General features: G+C 39.7%; 1 protein-coding gene across 6 annotated transcripts in view; it reads left to right on the forward strand.

Moving 5' to 3' along the window:
* LOC109206554 (ABC transporter C family member 12-like) overlaps positions 1-23,365 on the forward strand; it is a 51,556-nt gene that overhangs the window by 5,418 nt on the left and 22,773 nt on the right. For all 6 annotated transcript variants that reach the window (XM_019369388.1, XM_019369390.1, XM_019369387.1 and 3 more), the window contains exons 4-13: positions 11,284-11,323; positions 11,906-12,059; positions 12,349-12,463; positions 12,554-12,634; positions 12,770-12,794; positions 14,233-14,289; positions 15,166-15,231; positions 19,811-19,885; positions 20,694-20,801; positions 21,725-21,859. In XM_019369388.1, the coding sequence (XP_019224933.1) occupies positions 11,284-11,323; positions 11,906-12,059; positions 12,349-12,463; positions 12,554-12,634; positions 12,770-12,794; positions 14,233-14,289; positions 15,166-15,231; positions 19,811-19,885; positions 20,694-20,801; positions 21,725-21,859 (856 nt within the window). The remainder of the gene's footprint in view (positions 1-11,283; positions 11,324-11,905; positions 12,060-12,348; positions 12,464-12,553; positions 12,635-12,769; positions 12,795-14,232; positions 14,290-15,165; positions 15,232-19,810; positions 19,886-20,693; positions 20,802-21,724; positions 21,860-23,365) is intronic.

The raw sequence follows: 23,365 nt of genomic DNA on the forward strand, positions 1-23,365 counted from the left end.
GAAATTTAAAAAAAAAATCCTTTTTGGAGAGAGAGGTGGGGTGGGGTTTGGGTGGGTGGGGGTGGGTTGGAGGATAGGGTGGGGAAGGTTGAGAAGGAGTTTTGGAAAATGTTTTCCCTTCTCTTGATAAGGAAAACATTTTCCTCCAATTGGAGGAAAATGAATTGATAAGGAAAATGTTTTCCAAAATATTTAAGCCAACCAAGCATGGGAAAATTGGAAAACATTTTCCGGAAAATGTTTTCCTTCATACCAAACACACCATTGAGCAAGATAATGGGAACCGGATAGGAATTATATTTTGGGGTCCTGTAGCCAACTCAATAGGAAAACAAGGTAGAGGAAACGATGTAAATTTGAGTAGACAATGAAACTTACACTCCCCCTCAAGCTGGTGCATATAAATCATATGTACCGAGCTTGTTACATATATAACTAATACGAGGACCAGTGAAGGACTTGGTGAAAATATCACCAAGCTGATCATTCGACTTCACAAATTTTGTAGCAATATCTCCCGAGGGTATCTTTTCTCTAACAAAGTGACAGTCAATCTCGATGTGTTTAGTTCTCTCATGGAACACTGGATTTGATGCAATATGAAGAGCAGCTTGATTATCACACACAAGTCCCATCTGACTAATCTCACCAAATTTCAACTCCTTGAGCAACTGTTTGATGCAAATTAGCTCACATGTGGCCATAGCCATTGCTCGATATTCTGCTTCTGCACTAGACCGAGCAACCACATTCTGTTTCTTGCTCTTCCAAGACACCAAATTTCCTCCTACTAAGACACAATATCCAGACGTAAAACGTCTATCAGAAGGTGATCCTGCCCAATCAGCATCTGAGTATCCAACGATCTGCTCATGGCCTCGATCTTCAAACAATAAGCCTTTGCCTGGAGCTGATTTTATATACCGAAGAATGCGGACAACTGCATCCCAATGACTATCACATGGAGAATCCATAAACTGACTCACAACACTCACAGGAAAGGAAATGTCAGGTCTAGTCACTGTGAGGTAATTTAATTTACCAACCAACCGCCTATATCTTGCAGGATTGCTAAGAGGCTCCCCCTGTCCTGGCAGAAGTTTAGAATTCGGATCCATCAGAGTGTCAACAGGTCTACAACCTGTCATTCCTGTCTCCTCAAGAATATCTAAGGCATACTTCCGTTGTGAGATCACAATACCTGAGCTAGACTGAGCGACCTCAATACCCAGAAAATACTTTAATCTGCCCAGATCCTTAGTCTGAAAGTGCTGAAAGAGATGTTGCTTCAACTTACTAATACCATCATGATCATTGCCGGTAATAACAATATCGTCAATATAAACGACCAGATAAATACAGAGATTTGAAGCAGAATGTCGATAAAATACAGAGTGATCAGCTTCACTACGAGTCATGCCAAACTCCTGAATAACTGTGCTGAACTTACCAAACCAGGCTCGAGGAGACTGCTTTAGACCATAGAGGGACCGGCGCAACCGACATACAAGGCCACTAGACTCCCCCTGAGCAACAAAACCAGGTGGTTGCTCCATATAAACCTCATCTTCAAGGTCACCGTGAAGAAAAGCATTCTTAATGTCCAACTGATAGAGAGGCCAATGGCGAACAACAGCCATGGATAGAAAAAGGCGGACTGATGCAATTTTAGCCACGGGAGAGAAAGTATCACTGTAATCGAGTCCAAATATCTGAGTATATCCTTTGGCAACAAGAGGAGCCTTAAGTCGATCAACCTGGCCATCTGGACCAACTTTGACTGCATACACTCAACGACAACCAACAGTCGATTTACCCGAAGGAAGAGGAACAAGCTCCCAAGTACCACTCGTATGTAAAGCAGACATCTCGTCAATCATTGCCTGTCGCCATCCGGGATGAGACAGTGCTTCACCTGTAGACTTAGGGATGGAAACAGAGGACAAAGATGACACAAATGCACAATGGGATGATGAGAGACGATGGTAACTTAAACCGATATAATGAGGATTAGGATTAAGTGTGGACCGTATACCTTTTCGTAGTGCAATCGGTTGATTAAGAGGAGACAAGTCCGCGGTATTAGCAAGGTCAGGTGCAGGACGTGAATCAGCTGGGCCTGATGCTGGGGGCGGACGACGATGATAAGTCAGGAGTGGTGGAGCCGTAGAAGGTTGAACTGGACTAGGTGATGGCACTGGAGCTATTGTTGGTGGAACTGGACTATGTGGTGGCACTGGACTCGGTGGTGACACTGGAGCTATAGGTGGTGGAGCTGTAACTGGAACTGTAGGCGGTGGAGCTATGGAGGAAGATGAATGGGTGATAGGGACTGAATCTCCAAAAGAAGGAACAGGTAGCACCGCAGAAATATCTAAGTGATTAACTGGACCTGTGAAGTATGATTGGGTTTCAAAGAAGGCGACATCAACAGACATAAGAAATCGCTGAAGGTCAGGAGAATAACATCGATATCCCTTTTGCGTTCTCGAGTAACCCAGAAATATGCACTTAAGAGCACGAGGAGCTAACTTATCTTTTCCTGGAGTAAGGTCATGAACAAAGCACGTACTCCCAAAGACACGGGGTGGAAGAGAGAACAAAGGTAAGTGGGGAAACATGACAGAGAATGGAACTTGATTTTGGATAGCTGAAGATGGCATACGATTAATAAGATAACAAGATGTAAGAACTGCATCCCCCCGAAAACGTAGCGGAATATGAGATTGTATGAGTAGGGTACGAGCAATTTCAATAAGATGTCTATTCTTTCTTTCAGCTACCCCATTTTGTTGGGATGTGTACGGACAAGATGTTTGATGAATAATCCCATGGGAGTTCATAAACTGCTGAAATGGGGAAGACAAATACTCTAGGGCATTATCACTACGAAATGTGCGGATAGGAACCCCAAATTGATTTTGAATTTCAGCATGGAGGGTCTGGAAAATAGAAGACAACTCAGATCGATTTTCCATCAAAAATATCCAAGTGCACCTGGAATAATCATCAATGAAACTAACAAAGTAGCGGAATCCTAAGGTAGAACTAACCCGACTAGGACCCCAAACATCTGAATAGACTAAAGTAAAAGGTGACTCTGCTCGATTGTCAAGACGCCGCGGGAAATGGGAGCGGGTATGCTTACCGAGCTGACATGACTCACACTCTAGAGTGGATAAGTGAGATAAGCCAGGTACCATTTTTTGAAGTTTTGACAAACTGGGATGTCCTAACCGTTTATGTAATAAATCTGGTGAATCAGTAACGGGAGAAGTTATTGGAGGAAGACAAAATGCGAGTCCATGTGATTTTACAAGGATGAGGTAATAAAGTCCATTTGATTCACGTCCGGTACCAATGATCCGCCCTGTACTGCGTTCCTGTATAAAAACAAGGTCATCAAGAAATAAAACAGCAGATTTGAGTGATTTGGCTAAGCGACTAACGGCTATAAGATTAAAAGGACTACCAGGAACATAAAGAACTGAGTCTAAAGGTAAGGAAGGAAGTGACTTGCTTGACCTATTGCAGTTGCCATGGCTTGAGACCCATTGGCCATTGTGACTGTTGGAAGAGATTGAGAATATGAGATACTAGTGAAAAGAGATTTGTTACCAGAAATATGATCAGATGCACCTGAATCAATGACCCAAGACTCAGAAGGTGAAGATTGGGAGACACCAGTCATGCTACTATTTGTTGGAACAACGGAGGTTAATCCTGAAAATGTCTGTTTACGTACTTTGTACCGAAGGAACTCAATATAATCCGGTAAAGAAACCATATGGATTGGATTCATTGCATTTAATCCTGTTAGTTTCATTGTATAAATAGTAGTAAATAAACCTAATCCCATATGTATTAGGAGTAGGACATGTATTGTATATATATAGGGCTCATTGTATCATTGTCAAATTCAATCAATAATATATTTTCTCCCGTGCATTCTCAAATGGTATCAGAGCAACCGTGAGAAATTTTCGTTGTGCGTCATTCCAGCGATATCCGGGAAGAAAGAACTCAGTCACCGTGCAATTTTCCGGTGACCTAAGTGACTAATTGCGTCAAAGTCACTAATTATCAGTGTTGTGCAAAATCCAACACCACCACGAGGTTCCCAAGAGAGATCCGACCAAACCCCAGAAAAAATCACCGGAAAATAGCCAGCCACGCGCCGTCACGCGCCTGTCGGAGCTCTGCCGCTGGCGCGTCTGTCCCACGCGCCGGCGCGCGAGACCCCTTCCGGTCAGATTTTGAAAAAGTTTCTTCAGAACAGCTTCATCTCCTTGCAATTCCGAGTCCATTGGTACTATTTCCGACAGATTCCGACAACTTTGGAATTTTCCGGCGAGCTACAGTGATTTTTTTCCGGCGTGAACAGTGATCCCCAGCAATTTCCTGCTTTTTCCGGCACGATATTATAATGGAATTCGTACCTGAAGTCTTTAACTCACAATCCGTTGGATTAAATGCAATAAATCTAATCCAGATGGTTTCTTTACCGGATTATATTGAGTTCCTTCAGTACAAAGCACGTAAACATACATCTTCAGAATTAACCTCCGTTGTTCCAACAAATAGTAGCATGACTGGTGTCTCCCAATCTTCACCTTCTGAGTCTTGGGTCATTGATTCAGGTGCATCTGATCATATTTCTGGTAACAAATCTCTTTTCACTAGTATCTCATATTCTCAATCTCTTCCAACAGTCACAATGGCCAATGGGTCTCAAGCCATGGCAACTGCAATAGGTCAAGCAAGTCCACTTCCTTCCTTACCTTTAGACTCAGTTCTTTATGTTCCTGGTAGTCCTTTTAATCTCATAGCCGTTAGTCGCTTAGCCAAATCACTTAAATCTGCTGTTTTATTTCTTGATGACCTTGTTTTTATACAGGAACGCAGTACAGGGCGGATCATTGGTGCCGGACGTGAATCAGATGGACTTTATTACCTTATCCTTGCAAAATCACATGGACTCACATCTTGTCTTCCTCCAATAACTTCTCCCGTTACTGATTCACCAGATTTATTACTGTTTCCCCACTTACCTTTGTTCTCTCTTCCACCCCGTGTCTTTGGGAGTACGTGCTTTGTTCATGACCTTACTCCAGGAAAAGATAAGTTAGCTCCTCGTGCTCTTAAGTGCATATTTCTGGGTTACTCGAGAACGCAAAAGGGATATCGATGTTATTCTCCTGACCTTCAGCGATTTCTTATGTCTGCTGATGTTACCTTCTTTGAAACCCAATCATACTTCACAGGTCCAGTTAATCACTTAGATATTTCTGAGGTGCTACCTGTTCCTTCTTTTGGAGATTCAGTCCCTATCTCCCATTCATCTTCCTCCATAGCTCCACCGCCTACAGTTCCAGTTACAGCTCCACCACCTATAGCTCCAGTATCACCACCGAGTCCAGTGCTACCACCTAGTCCAGTTCCACCAACTATAGCTCCAGTGCCACCACCTAGTCCAGTTCCACCAACTATAGCTCCAGTGCCACCACCTAGTCGAGTTCAACCTTCTACAGTTCCACCACTCCTGACTTATCATCGTCGTCCGCCCCCAGCATCAGGCCCAGCTGATTCACGTCCTGCACCTGACCCTGCTAATACTGCGGACTTGTCTCCTCTTAATCAACCGATTGCATTACGAAAAGGTATACGGTCCACAGTTAATCCTAATCCTCATTATATCTGTTTAAGTTACTCTCATCATCCCATTATGCATTTGTGTCATCTTTGTCCTCTGTTTCCATTCCTAAGTCTACAGGTGAAGCACTGTCTCATCCCAGATGGCGACAGGCTATGATTGACGAGATGTCTGCTTTACATACGAGTGGTACTTGGGAGCTTGTTCCTCTTCCTTCAGGTAAATCGACTGTTGGTTGTCATTGGGTGTATGCAGTCAAAGTTGGTCCAGATGGCCAGGTTGATCGACTTAAGGCTCGTCTTGTTGCCAAAGGATATACTCAGATATTTAGACTCGATTACAGTGATACTTTCTCTCCCGTGGCTAAAATTGCATCAGTCCGCCTTTTTCTATCCATGGCTGCTGTTCGCCATTGGCCTCTCTATCAGTTGGACATTAAGAATGCTTTTCTTCACGGTGACCTTGAGGATGAGGTTTATATGGAGCAACCACCTGGTTTTGTTGCTCAGGGGGAGTCTAGTGGCCTTGTATGTCGGTTGCGCCGGTCCCTCTATGGTCTAAAGCAGTCTCCTCGAGCCTGGTTTGGTAAGTTCAGCACAGTTATTCAGGAGTTTGGCATGACTCGTAGTGAAGCTGATCACTCTGTATTTTATCGACATTCTGCTTCAAATCTCTGTATTTATCTGGTCGTTTATGTTGACGATATTGTTATTACCGGCAATGATCAGGATGGTATTAGTAAGTTGAAGCAACATCTCTTTCAGCACTTTCAGACTAAGGATCTGGGCAGATTAAAGTATTTTCTGGGTATTGAGGTCGCTCAGTCTAGCTCAGGTATTGTGATCTCACAACGGAAGTATGCCTTAGATATTCTTGAGGAGACAGGAATGACAGGTTGTAGACCTGTTGACACTCCGATGGATCCGAATTCTAAACTTGCCAGGACAGGGGGAGCCTCTTAGCGATCCTGCAAGATATAGGCGGTTGGTTGGTAAACTAAATTACCTCACAGTGACTAGACCTGACATTTCCTTTCCTGTGAGTGATGTGAGTCAGTTTATGGATTCTCCCTGTGATAGTCATTGGGATGCAGTTGTCCGCATTCTTCGGTATATAAAATCAGCTCCAGGCAAAGGCTTATTGTTTGAAGATCGAGGCCATGAGCAGATTGTTGGATACTCAGATGCTGATTGGGCAGGATCACCTTCTGATAGACGTTCTACGTCTGGATATTGTGTCTTAGTAGAAGGAAATTTGGTGTCTTGGAAGAGCAAGAAACAGAATGTGGTTGCTCGGTCTAGTGCAGAAGCAGAATATCGAGCAATGGCTATGGCCACGTGTGAGCTAATTTGGATCAAACAGTTGCTCAAGGAGTTGAAATTTGGTGAGATTAGTCAGATGGGACTTGTGTGTGATAATCAAGCTGCTCTTCATATTGCGTCAAATCCAGTGTTCCATGAGAGAACTAAACACATCGAGATTGACTGTCACTTTGTTAGAGAAAAGTTACTCTCGGGAGATATTGCTACAAAATTTGTGAAGTCGAATGATCAGCTTGCTGATATTTTCACCAAGTCCCTCATTGGTCCTCGTATTAGTTATATATGTAACAAGCTCGGTACATATGATTTATATGCACCAGCTTGAGGGGGAGTGTTAGTTTCATTGTATAAATAGTAGTAAATAAACCTAATCCCATATGTATTAGGAGTAGGACATGTATTGTATATATATAGGGCTCATTGTATCAATGTCAAATTCAATCAATAATATATTTTCTCCCGTGCTTTCTTACAAATCCAACGGGTTGTGAGTTAAAGGCTTCAGGCACGAATTCCATTATAATATCATGCCGAAAAAAGCAGAAAATTGCTGGGATCACTGTTCACGCCGGAAAAATCACTGTAGCTCGCCGGAAAAAACTCAAAGTGGTCGGAATTTGATTTGAACTAGATGGGTAGGCTCGGAATTGTGAGGAGAGCAAGCTGTCCTGAAGGAATTTCGTGAAAAAATGGCCGGAAAAGGTGTCACGCGCCGGCGTGTAGGTGTCGGAGCTTTGCCGGAAAATTTCTTCCGGCGGCGCGTGGCGGCGCGTGGGGGGATTTCTGACGGAGAAATTTTTAAGGGTTGGTCGCCGGAGGCCGATCTACTTCGTGGTGGTGTTGGTTTTTGCACAACATTGACGAAAAATGGTTTTTTTTCTTACGGACAGCCTATTAAGTCGCCGGAAAATTGAACGGCAACGAGGTCTTTCTTCCCGGAGGCCGCTGGAATGATGCACAGCGATAATTTCTCACTGATGCTCTGATACCATGTGAGAAAGCATGGGAGAAAATATATTATTGACTAATATTGACAATGATACAATGAGCCCTATATATACAATACATGTCCTACTCCTAATACATATGGGATTAGGTTTATTTACTACTATTTAGACAATGAAACTAACAGATATAAATCATGTGTCCCGAAATCACAAACTTAGTATAGACTACTGTATAGGAAACTTTAGGACTATGAGTCCAATGCTACCAAAAGTTCCCAAATACTACAATTACACATCTTATATACTTCCTCCATCCTAATTTATGTGATGGTGTTTGACTGGCACAATTTTTTTTAATAACCGTGGACTTGTGTGCACCTCGACTAGTTCCACGAGATACCTGCTACTTCCCCCCATTAAGAGATACCAGGTAACTATGTCCTCCAAGGCTTGGACTGATGGGAAGAGATCACCTAGTATTTCCTTCGCTGGGATTTGAACCTAAGAGCTCATGGTTCTCAACCTACTTCGTTGACCACTAGACCACACCCTTGGATGCGACTGACACGGTGTTTAAGAAAGAAAGAAAGACTTTTGAAACTTGTGGCACATACATTTGTGGCTATAAATCATCTCATTAAAGTTAAACTAGGTAAATTTAAAGTTAAATTGTTTCTAAATATAGAAAGATGTCATTTTTCTTGGGATAGACTAAAAAAGAAAGTTTGTCGTATAAAATTGGTCAAAGGGAGTAATTCTTTTAGAATGAAGCTAGGGATTATTTCATCCTAACATGTGAGAAAAAATAAACTAACGCAAGCTGGCTATGACTAATCAATAAAACTTAAGCAGGATGGTTTTCATAGTTAGTGTAAAGCCAAAAGATAACTCTAGGGAATAACGATAGAATGAGAGACTTCAATTTCGTGAAAAACCTCTCCAAAGCTAAGAGTAAAACCCACAAAACATTGGTCCATCAAAAGCTCCACTTGACCAAAGTAGATTCACAAAAGTCCTCCAAAATGGTCGCAGAACCAGTGCCGAATCGGGAGAAACAATAGCAACAAGAGTAACAAGAAAATAAGTGAAGAATGAGAAAGAATCACACAGAGACAAGCAATAGTTTGTGGCTCAAAGTCTACAGCTAAAGATCTTTAAACACAATCTCCGATCGAAAAATAGGATGTTAGGAAATCCTGCAAAAAGTTTTAGCTAGTTCTACCGTTGAACGAATAAAAAACGCAATTTCAAGCTAGCAGCTCACATCAAAAATTTGCAGCAAAGAGAATTTTTTTCTCTTTTCTTAAAAACGGCTGCTCTAATCTCTCTCTTTGCCACTAAGGAGCCTTTTATAATAGTTTAAGAAGAAACCAAATCCAAACAAAAAGTGTGAGAATGCAGGGGAGAAAAATCTATTTATTAGCAATGACATAATGAGCCCTATATATAATACATCTTCTACTCCTACTACATATGGGAATAGGACATATTCTACTCTATGGGACTAGGACATATTCTACTCCTACTACATATGAGACTAGGACTATTTACACATAACTATCTAACACTCCCCCTCAAGCCGGTGCATACAAATCATATGTACCGAGCTTCTTACATATCTAACTAATGTGAGGACCAGTGAGGGACTTGGTGAAAATATCTGCAAGCAGCTGATCATTCGACATACAAGGCCACTAGACTCCCCCTGAGCAACAAAATCAGTTGGTTGCTGATAAACATATGTTGGCCGAAAAGTCGTAGGAAAAGTTTGAAGATAATGAGACCAAGCCGAATTCTACACCATAAAATAGGTTCTAAAATACCACCAGAAAACTTTTCCAGAAATCACTGTCCACGCCGGAAAAAATAAAGTTGTCAAAATTTGATGTAATTTATTTGTGTAGGCTCGGAATCACTGGACGAGTATGTTGTCCTGAATAAATTTTGACAAAAAGTGGCCGGAATGGCTCACACACGCTGGAAAAGTTATTGTAGCTCGCCGGAACCCTAGTTCTAGCGGAGCGTGGAGGCCCATGACTTTCTGCCAGGAGCGAAAGTCGTCAACTGGAAAGATGCGCGGTGACTGACTTTTCTGTTCAAATGGGGAATTTATGGGGTTTGGTCGCACAGTGGTTTCGGATTTGATGGTGGTATTGGTATATGCACAACACCACTGTAGTAGTGATGAACCCTGGGAACAAAAAGAAGTTGCCAGAAAATTGCACGGCAACGAGATCTTTCTTCCCGGATGTCGCTGGAATGACGCACAACGATAAGTTTCTCATTGAAGCTCTGATACCATGTGAGAATGCACGGGAGAAAAATCTATTTATTAACAATGACACAATGAGCCCTATATATAATACATCTTCTACTCCTACTACATATGGGATTAGGACATATTCTACTCCTACTGCGTATGGGACTAGGACATATTCTACTCCTACTACATATGAGACTAGGACTATTCACACATAACTATCTAACAAAAAGGAATTTAAACCAAACCCAAACCAACACGAAATTTGAGAATGGCAATTAGGCCACTTGGTTGGAAAAGTGGGCGTGGGCCCAACAAACTTCCCCTCCGGTCAAAGGAGATCAATAAGCCTTCAAGCATAAGAAGTGTTAGACAGGCTTCACGCCTGCCAGTTGTCTGCAAACTGATTTTGATTTACAGTCACCACCTTTTGACTTTGCCAGCATATCAGAAGGATTATCATCAGTGAATCATTGTAACCTCAAACAATTTTCTTCCACAGGCATTCTGACCCAATGATACTTTCTATTGATATATTTCATTTTAGAATGAAAAGTGGAGTGTTTGGTGAGGCAGTTAACACTCCGATTGTCCCAAAATAGAGCATACTACAATTGCTAAAAGCCAGATCTCAATCAAACCTTTTCATTTACAACAATTTCTTGGATCCTTCAGTTATAGTAATGTATTCCGCTTCTGTGGTGGACAGAGTTATTCACTTTTGTATGCTGGTACCTCTTTAAACGCATTTAAGTTTTTACCTCTTCAAAGAATATGTAGGCTTTAAGGTCTGGTGCTTATTTTTTCTAAACAAAGAAGTGAAGTTGCAAGCTTCTCTATGAGAACAGGAATAACTGAACATATTCTGTTCAAAAGAAGAGTGAAGAAGAGTGCATGTAACTTGAAAGAGATGGATTGCAAGAACTAGACTGTTGTTCTCTGTACAGTAGGATTTTGATTCTCGACTCACAACTTGTCTTCATTTGTTCAATACCTTAATAAGCAACCCTATCTGATTGCATTGCAAGATGCTTATCTGTATGTAAACTTATGCTATCTAAATCAGCACGGCGTACTCATAGCTTATACTAAATTGCGCAGGTTTACACTGTACATCTATTACAGTTCAGTCATCTGTCAGGTACTTGTGATGTCCTTATCATCTATGAGCTTTTACTGGTTGCATTCTTGCCCCTTTTCCAGCTTTCAGAATTAATCAGTCATATAATCTTTCAAGGGGATTTGCCCAGGATTAGAATTGATTTACCTTGTCGAAAAGATATATTGATTTTGGATGAAGTCGAGAAGTATTTCTTTTCTGTAATATGCAGTGTTCTGAATATCAGACTACGTAAGACTACATTCAAGTAGTTCGATCATGTTGAAGTCTGTAACCACCTCATCTAAAAGCTTAAGCTGTTAGAGAGAACATACTTTTATTTACTTAATTATGTCTTCAACAGATCAGTCATGAAATGAATTTACGTATGCAAAGGAACAAAGAAAATCTTGACCATATTTAGCTGGAGGAAATTGTGTCTTGTATCAGGCTGCATTCTGGTACTTAAGTTTATCTCTTGTTCTGAAATGAATGGGCAACTAACAGATGTATGTTGTAGTTTCACTAGTTCTTAATAGTACAAGACCAAATATTGTATCTTAATTACCTACATTTTGTTCCATTACAGATTGGATTACTAAATCTGAAATGTCTGTGATGTAGATTTTATTTGGGGCTCTGCTTCTTGTTCATCTTCCTAATTTGGATCCTTTCTCTGGCTATGTTCCACTAAGGAGTGAGTCCATTGATGACAATAATGATGAAACAGTTGGAGCAGACCGTATTTGCCCTGAGAGATATGCAAGCATTCTGTCAAGTCAGTGGGTTCTGCCTTTTAGTTTTAACGCTCGCCAGTTAATCCTGAAGTGGTTTCATTTGGGTTATACTATAAGAAAGTTGGTAAAAGCTATTGCACTGATTTGCTTACGGACATTCATCTCTTGTTAATTCTTTCAAACTACAATGACTTTATGCCTTCTGTATTTAATGAACTTGAATCAAATTTTCTTATGACTTTTCATAACCGAAAAATGGGAGGTCCTGTGGGAATCGAACTATCCTCTATCAATGGCTAAATGATAATTGGAGTTCCTTAACTCTGGTAGGGATTTCTTTTGGATGGATAACTCCCCTCTTGCAACAAGGCTGTAAGAGACCAATCACTGAAAAGGATGTCTGGAAGTTGGATACATGGGATCAGTCTGAGACATTGAGTGCAAGGTTTGTAATCGGTGTATCTTTTACCCTCAATATTGGCATAATCAGCTGTAAGACAGTGTTGTTACACATTATCCATTTCAACTCTTTCAGATTCCAAAAATGTTGGGCTGAAGAATCTCAGAGGAAAAAACCATGGCTTCTTCGTGCTTTGAATTGCAGTCTTGGAGGCAGGTATGGTTTTTGCTACATTCTATTCACAACAGGCATCTTTTGCCTAAGTATTGAGAAGGCAACTATATTTGTGCTTCTTCTTCCACCGCTATGCAGATGAGTCTTACTCTTATATCTTTCTGCAATTTTCTACAGGTTCTGGTATGGAGGCCTCTTCAAAGTAATGTGCTTAGTCCTTGGAGTTTGTCATAAAATCTAGTTATCTTTTCCTTGAAGTTTAGTTTTTCTACTAGATGTTAAGAGTTGTTTTATAACTTTCTGCAATTTTCTACAGGTTCCAATAACATTGGCAATATGTCTTTTGAGTTCTTCTAACTGCTCTTAGTGTAGTTAACTATTCACAAGTCTTTCTTCATATCATCAATTTGCATATGATATGAGGTGCTGACTTGTCTTCTGCGATGATAACTGTCACTTTGATTATGTTCCTTATAAATTTGTTTTTTAGTAAAGTTCGAACCATTTGACAAAGTGAATCTCTCTGCCATTAAGTTTTATCTCCGCCTGTCATGTTTTGCCTAAGTGCATCCACATGCCAATATTTGGAAATTGACTTTTCTGGTTTAAAGAAGGCTTAAGGATGCTACAAGGAGGTAAGGATGCTGGACTTGTTTTATTCGGCAAAAATTAAAATGGGAAGAGGACAAGGACGTTGATGCTTGCAAGACGAAAAGATAATTGGAGGAAGAGGAAATTTGCACAGAGCAAGATACTTGTAGTTCAGTGAGAGGAATGGAGGGAAATGTATAACCTGCTAGCAGAGATCTGTGGAAATTGGTTTCACAGCTACACATCCCTTTTCTTGTTGTGTGAATGTGCAGGAGGAGTTTCCTTTTTTGGATTAGGTGTGGGGTTAGAACCTTTTTAGAGAATAAATTTCCTTTTCAGATTTGAAAATGACAGGGTAGCTATAAAGAAGACTGACAAGATTAAGTGTTGTGTATTGAGGGAGACAATGGACAATATTAAGGGTAAAGATAAAATGTGATAGCAGAACTAATCAAATGGTTGTAATGCTTGTTGGACTGGAAAAGCAGTGGCAAGCAGGTATCTGCAGCTTGTGATGCATGAAGGGTGAACGAAGGAGAGAAAGATGGGAACACAAGGCAGATCTTCCACCCAATGCGATTTAGATCAAACAGAAGGAAAAATGTGCGGTCATGCATATATTTGTCGTAGGTCAATTTGAGGGCGCTAGAACTTTGCTTTTGCTGATTTCTTGGATAAGTTGAGTGTAGAAGAGATCGTCTTTGCTCATCCCTCCCTCTTGTATCGATGTGGATTCTCCGCAGTGCAAATTGAGTAACCTTTTTGCTTACTAATAGGGAAGAAAATTTTCTCTGATAAAACTGATTTTCTTTCTTCCTAGTTTTCAACTTCATCCTGATATTCAGGCTCCTGTCCATCATTCCATCTAAAGAATTCATGCTGGAATCTTCTCTGTGGTTACCTATAATTTTCAAACACCATGGCAAGATATTTTTGGCTTACCCTTTCCCGTCTTGAACTGAAACTTATTTGGGTCATCTTTTAAATTTCTACCATTTCTGACTTTTCAGTTCCATGTGAATATTTATTTTTTTTGTGCCAATTCTTAGGTTGGTAGTGATCTTTGCCAGTTTGTGGGACCACTACTACTTAATCGTCTTTTAAAGGTAACTTTTGGTTGTTGGGCTTTTGTTTACTTTGATCTCCTCTAATTCAGTGTTTTATGCATTTAAACTACCTGCAATTTTCTCGTAGCTAGTACGCACTCAACACCGAGGGTCTATCGGAAACAGCTTCTCTGCCCTTCCAGGGTAGGGGTAAGGCTGCGTACATCTTACCCTCCCCAGACCCCACTTGTGGGAAATTACTGGACTTGTTGCTGTTGTTGTTGTAGTACTGCAAAATCAACACATATGAGAAAGGTCACTGGTTTTTATTTTGTAAACATTGATATGTTTTTTGACTAGTAACAAATATGAATATCAGAGTATATGTCAATGACTAATTAATAAGGAATACAAAGTTTACACTTGTGATACATTCTCAATGAGAAAATCTAACTATTCTAAAAATGTCACATCCATCGGCTTATCAATCTTTACTTCCAAACCTTCTTAAACCACTGCTAATACAATATGCAAGTCAAAATAACTTGTTAATTTGAAGCTCAATCAAATTATGTCAAATGGGACAATGGTGTAATTACAAGTTAAAGAACATAATATGGTAGAGAGTGCACTTAGTTTAATGGCAGATTTGTTTGTGATCCATCTTACCTTAATATAGAGATCAGTCTATTATGCCTTCACCAGATATAGCCATAAGCATATGAGATGTTAACAAGATTGAATATGTAGTAAATTGTGAAAGAGAGTCTTTAGGAGGACTAATCCCATTTTGTGTTTCCTCCTCTTTGAGCTGTTACCTTCTTGATTGTGGTATGCCGTAGCTGTTTTGATTTTCATATTATGCATGGAAGTAATGCATTCTTCTGGGTTCACTAATATTATATCTCTTCATTATTAACTTGATATTTCTTACAGTCTCTGGAACGAGGCGAACCAGCTTGGGTTGGCCACCTATATGCTTTTCTGATTTTTGTTGGGGTGGTAAGATACAATCTTCATCATATTAAAAGCATATAATTCGTTGCTTTCATTCAAATATCACGTAGTTTTCTTCTTGCTCGCGGCTGGATAGTTCAGAAGTTTGATTCTCTGGGCATTCGATTAGCTTGTCTTATTTAAATAATTTTATTTAATCCAGCCGCATATTAGCGTGCGTGTGTGTATATATATATATTGTTAGATAGTTATGTAATTAGTCCGAGTCCCACATTGAATAGGAGTAGAATATGTATTATGTATAGTTATAAATAGGGCTCATTGTATTGTACTTAACACATCTATAATATATTTTTTTCCCGTGCTTTCTCACATAGTATCAGAGCATTGGTGAGAAAAGATCTATGTGCGTCATCGTAACCGTTAAGAAAGAACTTGGTCATCGTGTAATTTTTCTTGTGACCTAAGGGTTGTCCACGTGAAAGTCATTTTCTGTTGGTGTTGTACAAAAACAACACCACGACGAGGTAGATCACCTTCCGGCGACCTACCCCAAAAAATATCTCCGACAGAAAAGCTGCCACGCACCGGCAACAGTGACTTTTCCGGCGAGGGTTCCGACTCACACGCTGGTGCGTGAGCCACTTTCTAGTCATTTCTCGCCAAGCTTCTTCTAGACAACTTACTCACCCTTTAACTCCGAGCCTACTCATCAAATTAAAACCAAATTCCGACCACTATTCTAATTTTCCTGGCGTGAACAGTGATTTTCCGGCGTGAACAATAATTTCCAGAAAAGTCTCTGCTTTCTAGTGGTGCTTTAGAACTTATTTTGAAATGTGGAACTCGGCTAAAGCTTTAACATTTAGTCTCACTACTTTCAAATTTCTCCGACGATTTTTCGGCCAACTTTTGTCTACCAGCAATACTTTAGCAGCAAATTCTTGAGTAGGTCATTGAGATCTGCCTTAAACCATTATAATGTTATTCGTATCAAAGCCTTTGACTCACAATCCGTTGGATCCAATGCGTAATCCAATCCAGATGGTTTCTTTATCGGAATATATTGAGTTCCTTCTGTACAAAGCATGTAAACGGACGTCGTCTGAGATTGCTATTGTTGTTCAAATAGGTAATAACATTACTTGTGTCTCTCAATCTTCTTCTCCCAGTAATTGGGTTATTGATTTAGGAGCGTTTGATCATATTTCTGGTAATAAATCAACTTTCACTACTATTTCCTATTCTCAATCCCTTCCAACGGTCGCAATAGCCAATGAGTCTCAAACCATGACAACTGGAATAGGTCAAGCAAGTCCACTTCCTTCATTGCCTTTGAATTCAGTTATTTATGTCCCTGGTAGTCCTTTTGATCTCATAGCCGTTAGTAACTTAGCCAAATCACTTAAATGCCTCTGTTTTATTTCTTGATGACTTTGTTTTTATACAGCAACACAGTACGAGGCGGATCATTGGTACCGGGCGTGAATCAAATGGACTTTATTAGCTTATCCTTGCTAAATCACATGAACCTACATCAACAATTTTTTCTGGTTACTGATTCACCAGATTTATTACATAAACGATTGGGAGATTCCAATTTATCAAAACTTCAGAAAATGATTCCTGTTTTATCTCACTTGTCCACTCTAGAGTGTGAGTTATGTCAGCTCGGTAAGCATATTCGCTCCAAATTTCCTCGATGTCCTGATAATCAGGCAAAGTCACCTTTCAATTTAGTCCATTCAGATGTTTGGGGTCGTAGTCGGTTCAATCCTACCTTGGGATTTCGCTACTTTGTCAGTTTCATTGATGATTATTCCAGGTTCACTTGGATATTCTTGATGAAAAATCGATCTGAGTTGTTTTCCATTTTTTAGACCTTCCAAGCTGAAATCCAAAATCAATTTAGGGTTTCTATCCGCACATTTCATAGTGATTGCCTCAGAATATGTGTCTTCTCCATTTCAGCAGTTTATGAACTCTCATGGGATCATTCATCAAATATATTATCCACACACATCTCAACAAAATGGGGTAACAGAAAGGAAGAATAGGCATCTCATTGAGACTGCTCGTATCCTACTCATACAATCTCATGTTCCGTTGCGTTTTCTGGGGGATGCAGTTCTCATATCTTGTTATATTATTAATTGTATGTCATCCTCAGCTATCCAGAATCAAGTTCCACTCTCTGTGTTGTTTCCTCACGCACCCTTGTTCTCTCTTCCGCCTCGTGTCTTTGGGGGCACATGTTTTATTCATAACCTTACTACATTGAAAGATAAGTTAGCTTCTCGTACTCTTAAGTGTGTATTCTAGGTTACTCGAGAATGCAAAAGGGATATCGATGCTACTCACTTGACCTCAGGCGGTACCTTATGTCCGATGATGTTACCTTTTTTTAAACTCACCCCTACCTCACAGGCCTAGGTGATCACTTAGATATTTATGAGGTGCTAAGAATTCCATCTTTTGGAGATTTAGTCACTATCTCCCTTCACCTTCACGGCTCCATCACCTACAGCTCCAACTTTAGCTCCAGCTCCACCACCTATAGCTCTTCCTACATCCTAACCACAGAAGTCTTACCCATGCCAACCATTAAGGAATCTAGTGTTGCTCCTCCTAGATCCCCAGCCACAAGAACACCACTCTTGACTTATCGTTGTCGTCCGCGCCCAGCATCAGGCCCAGCTGATTCACGTCCTGCACCTGACCTTGCTTTCACTATGGGCTTGCCTCCTCCTGGTCCATCGATTGCACTTCGGAAAGGTATACGGTCCACACTTAATTCTAATCCCCATTATATTGGTTTAAGTTATCATCGTCTGTCATCACCTATTATGCGTTTGTATTATCTTTGTCCTCTGTTTCCATCCCTAAGTCTACAGGTGAAGCACTATCTCATCCAGGATGTCGAAATACTATGATCGACGAGATGTCTGCTTTACATACGAGCGATACTTGGGAGCTTGTTCATCTTCCTTCGGGTAAATCTACTATTGGTTGTCGTTGGGTGTGTGCAATCAAAGTTGGTCTAGATGGCTAAGATGGTTTACTTAAGGCTCGTCTTGTTGCCAAAGGGTATACTCAGATATTTGGGCTCGATTATAGTGATACTTTCTCTCATGTGGCTAAAATAGCACCAGTCAGCCTTTTTCTAGCCGTGGTTGTTGTTTGCCATTGGCCTCCCTATCAGTTGGACATTAAGAAGGTTTTTCTTCACGGTGACCTTGAGGAGAAGTTTATATGGAGCAACCACCTGATTTTGTTACTCAGGGGGAGTCTAGTGGCCTTGTATGTCGGTTGCGTCGGTCCCTCTATGGTCTAAAGCAGTCTCCTCGAGCCTGGTTTGGTAAGATCAGTATAATTATTCAGGAGATTGGCATGACTCATAGTGAAGCTGATCACTCTGTGTTTTATTGGCATTCTGCTTCATATCTATGTATTTATCTAGTGGTTTATATTTATTGTTATTATCGGCAATGATCAGGATGATATTAATATGTTGAAGGAAAATCTCTTTCAGCACTTTCAGACTAAGGATCTGGGCAGATTAAAGTACTTTCTGGGTATTGAGGTCGCTCAGTCTAACTCAGATGTTGTGATTACAACGGAAGTATGCCTTGGACATTCTTGAGGAGACAAGAATGACGGGTTGTAGACCTGTTGACACTCCTATGATTCCGAATTTTAAACTTTTGCCAGGCCTGGGGGAGCCACTTAGCAATCCTGCAAGATATAGGTGGTTGGTTGGTAAATTAAATTACCTCATAGTGACTAGACTTGATATATCTTTTCTTGTTAGTGTTATGAGTAAGTTTATGGATTCTCCATGTGAAAATCATTAAGATGCAGTTGTCCGCATTCTTCGATATATGACATCAGCTCTAGGCAAAGGATTGTTGTTTGAGCATCGAGGCTATGAGCAAATCGTTGGATACTTAGATGCTGATTGGGCAGGATCACCTTCTGATAGCCGTTCTACGTCTGGATATTGTGTTTTAGTAGGAGGTAATTTGGTGTCTTAGAAGAGCAAGAAACAAAATGTGGTTGCTCGGTCTAACGTAGAAGCAGAATATCAAGCAATGACTATGGCAACATATGAGCTAGTTTGGATCAAACAGTTGCTCAAGGAGTTGAATTTTGGTGAGATCAGCCAGATGGAACTTGTGTGTGATAATCAAGCTGCCCTTCATATTGCATCGAATCCGGTGTTCCATGAGAGAACTAAACACATTGAGATTGACTGTCACTTCGTCAGAAAAAAGATACTCTCAAGAGATATTGCTACAAAGTTTGTGAAGTCGATTGATCAGCTTGCAGATATTTTCACCAAGTCCCTCACTGGTCCTCGTATTAGTTACATATGTAACAAGCTCGGTACATATCATTTGTATGCACTGGCTTGAGGGGGAGCGTTAGATAATTATGTAATTAGTCTGAGTCCCACATTGAATAGGAGTAAAATATGTATTATGTATAGTTATAAACAGGGCTCGTTGTATTTTTATTAAGACATCAATAATATATATTTTTTCCGATGCTTTCTCTCTCTCTCACACAAACACACACCCACATACATACACGCTTTCTGAATTGTATTTTTTACTTGGTCCAGTCATTTGGAGTACTATGTGAAGCTCAGTACTTTCAGAATGTCATGCGTGTTGGTTTCAGGATGAGATCGACTCTGGTATGATCTTTCTCAAAACTACAGTGCATGTCCTATTGTTATTTTTGGATTTCTCCTCCAGTGGCTTCTGCTTTTAATTAATTCGATACAACTTAAGCACACTGCCTCACATGATTAATTCCCTATAATGTTTGCTTTTACCTTGTTCTTTTCTTTATTGCAAAGGTAAATCATGATAAAACCAATTTCTTTTTTTTTTCCTTCTTTTTTGTACAATAGTTTTGATGATCACATGCTCCCTCCATCCCTTTATGTAATGATGTTTGAATGAGCACGGAGTTTTGAAAGAAAGAAAGACTTTTGAAAGTTGTCGTCTAAAACAAGGCATAGCTATTTGTTGGCTATACATCATCGCATTAAGGGTGAAATGGGAAGTTTAAAGTTAAATTGTTTCTAGATATAGAAAGTTTTTGCACGTTTCCACAACTTTGCGGTTATGGCTTTAAACACTATACAACACAAAGTTTTGCTCTTTAGTGAACGTAGAGTAAAAAATATAGCAAAAGACGAAACTTTAGTATACTTAGTTCGAAATCATACTTTTTGTGGAGACAAAAGATATGTCATTCACCTTTCACCTTTTCTGCAAACACATTATCAGCTGATGTCCTTATTCGCCTGTTATTCTTTTTCATTTTATATGGTGAATGAATATTCACTATGACAATTAGAAGCCGTTTCTGACTTTGAAGAAACTACCCATAAAATATTAAGCTGTCTATCTTTAATTGTGTAGAGGATGGCATCAAATTGTTTTGTAAGTCTTGCAAGTTGACTTAACGGAAGTCGTGTATTTTATTGCATTTAGGTGGCTGCCATATTCCGCAAATCTGTAAGATTAACACTTGAGGGCCGTAAGCAGTTTCCCTCTGGAAAAATTACAAATATGATCACAACTGATGCTAATGCACTTCAGGTATGCTTGGAGCAACAATATCTTATGTCTTGATCCCTGCCTTTTAAAGTGTATAGTGATCCCTGCCTTTTAAAGTGTATAGTGGTGCAACATGATAGAAACATTTAGATAAGGCATGAAAGTAAGATTCATTTACTAGTAATTAAGTGTGAGACCATACAGTCAAAAATATGATTGGCAGCAGAGATAAGTTCACAATTAATATTCGACTAAATTTTCTATGTTGAAAGTGAACAAGTGCTCCCTATATCCCATTTTCTCTTATGCTTTCTATCTGGGAACATCACAAATGTCCAACACTTCTAAAGTACAAGCATTCCCTGCAAGTTTCACAAGTTTCAAGAATTGAAATTCATTTAGCAAATAGCAATTCAGTATTATATATGATTTGCGTTTTCTCTATCACATATATTGTTCAACAGCTATTTTACTATTGTTCCTTACACAAGTCAAAGTATCCGTTAGTCTCAGCAACCAGTCAATGATTTAATATTTGGATGCTCACACCTCTCCAATGTTTAAACTTACTCTTACAGTGATCGATGCTATAATATCTTCTATCAAGTTTCACTAGACAGTGTTGAGAGGAATCCATTAAATGATAGATTCGCCTTATATAACATCTGGAATGATGGATTATAATATGGAAGAGATGCCTCCTCCAAATGGTTTATTAGCAAATAATGAAACCCAAGTGTCTTAGATGCAGTACACTAGATCTGTAACTTTTGAGTAAAAGCATTCTTCAAATGGTATATCAGCAGTAACACTAGTAGCTTTTCACTATCTATGTAGGATCTTAGACAAGATTGTATGACTACTTATTTCAAATTCAGTATATATGACTAGCAAAATCGGTGGCTTTTTCATAGTGGTTATCACTTTGTGTTGATAACGGCTAATATGATTCTTAATTTGTTCAGCAAGTATGCCAACAGCTTCATGTTCTATGGTCAGCTCCATTTCGTATTGTCATCGCCATGGTTCTACTTTACCAGCAGCTAGGTCTGGCTTCACTTCTTGGTGCTCTAATGCTAGTATTTATGATCCCAATGCAGGTAAATAAAGATCTATTCGTCCTCCAAGTCTGAATTATTTTTGGCAATAAGTGGCTTCATTATCTAATCTTTACTTAAAATGGCTTTTCACAGTGGTGCTTATTAATACTATTTTCCTGCTATAGTCTTGCTACTACCCTTCTTGCATTATTTAATATTGAAACCAAAAGTCATCTTTTGTTTGCACATTGGCAAAATTTGATGAAAGATCGTGCTAGAAGAAAGTAGTACTGATAAGAAGAGGACAGCTTCATCTCTCTAAACCAAAATTCCGCTGAATGAATCATATTTTTCTGATCTTGTTGGAAATACATCAAAGGGATATCATTAGATGGACAATTTGTCACGCCCCGAACCTGGGCCTGGACGTAACACGGCACTCGGTGCTTAACTACATGTGACCGAGCGAACCAACTGGCTGGCTGAATCAACATGTGATATCATAACATACTGAAAGCAGAAGATAAACTAACACATGCTGATATACTGAAAGTCTGGATGATATAAATCAAAGTGCGGAAATACTAAAACAAATCTGAAACATTTATGTAGCTAACATTGCTTAACATGAAAAGCCTGAGACTCTGTCTAACTGTTGCTCTACTTTATGAAGCCTCTAATGAATTACTGAAAACACTGACTGCCCGTAAATACTGAAGACTGTAAGATAATGATGATGCCCTGAAGGAATTGGGATCACCAAATAGCTGGTACGAGAATCCTAGCACTCGAAATCATCAACCTGTAAATCATTACCTGCATTGTGAGATGCAGGCCCCGGGCAAAAGGGACGTCAGTACATTTGAATTGTACTGGTATGTAAAGCAACTGAAAGAAAGAATTATAACTGCTGAAACTGAAACTAAGCTGGTAACCGAGAATTTATAAATTGATAACTGAAATGTTACCTATTGAAACTGAAATTGAAGTGATAACTGAGAAGATAACTGATAACTGATCTGATAACTGAAAAGATAACTGATAACTGATAACTGAACTGAATAAAGGAAGTAAGGATATGAATACTCCCTCTTCTGAATGATGAACAACCTGTTTATCTGAATATTAAACTGCGGCCTCAGGCCCAATATATATATGTGCACAACTGCGGCCTCGGGCCCAAGCATACGTATACATAACTACGACCTCAGGTCCAAAATGCATAAAGCATAAACTGCGGCCTCAGGCCCAAAGACAGGTGTTCAACATTCAGGAACTGAGAATCATACCGAAATACATGATGTTGAAATACTGAATCATACTGAGTTACATGATACTTGAATGCTGAATCACACTGAGTTACATAATACTGAGTAGGACTGGACTGAGACATATATTGTTGAACTTATTATGAACACTGAAACTTTAACTGTTTATGATATGTTGAGTAAGCTATACTGAGACTCAGGGACATCAAACCCAAGTCTATATTGAATACGAACTGAGCTCACAACGTTCAGAATGAAAGTCATGAACGAGTTATGAAGCTAGAGAATACAAGTTCAG

This window comes from Nicotiana attenuata, unplaced genomic scaffold (genome assembly GCF_001879085.1).
Source record: "Nicotiana attenuata strain UT unplaced genomic scaffold, NIATTr2, whole genome shotgun sequence".
Classification (NCBI taxonomy): Eukaryota; Viridiplantae; Streptophyta; class Magnoliopsida; order Solanales; family Solanaceae; genus Nicotiana; species Nicotiana attenuata.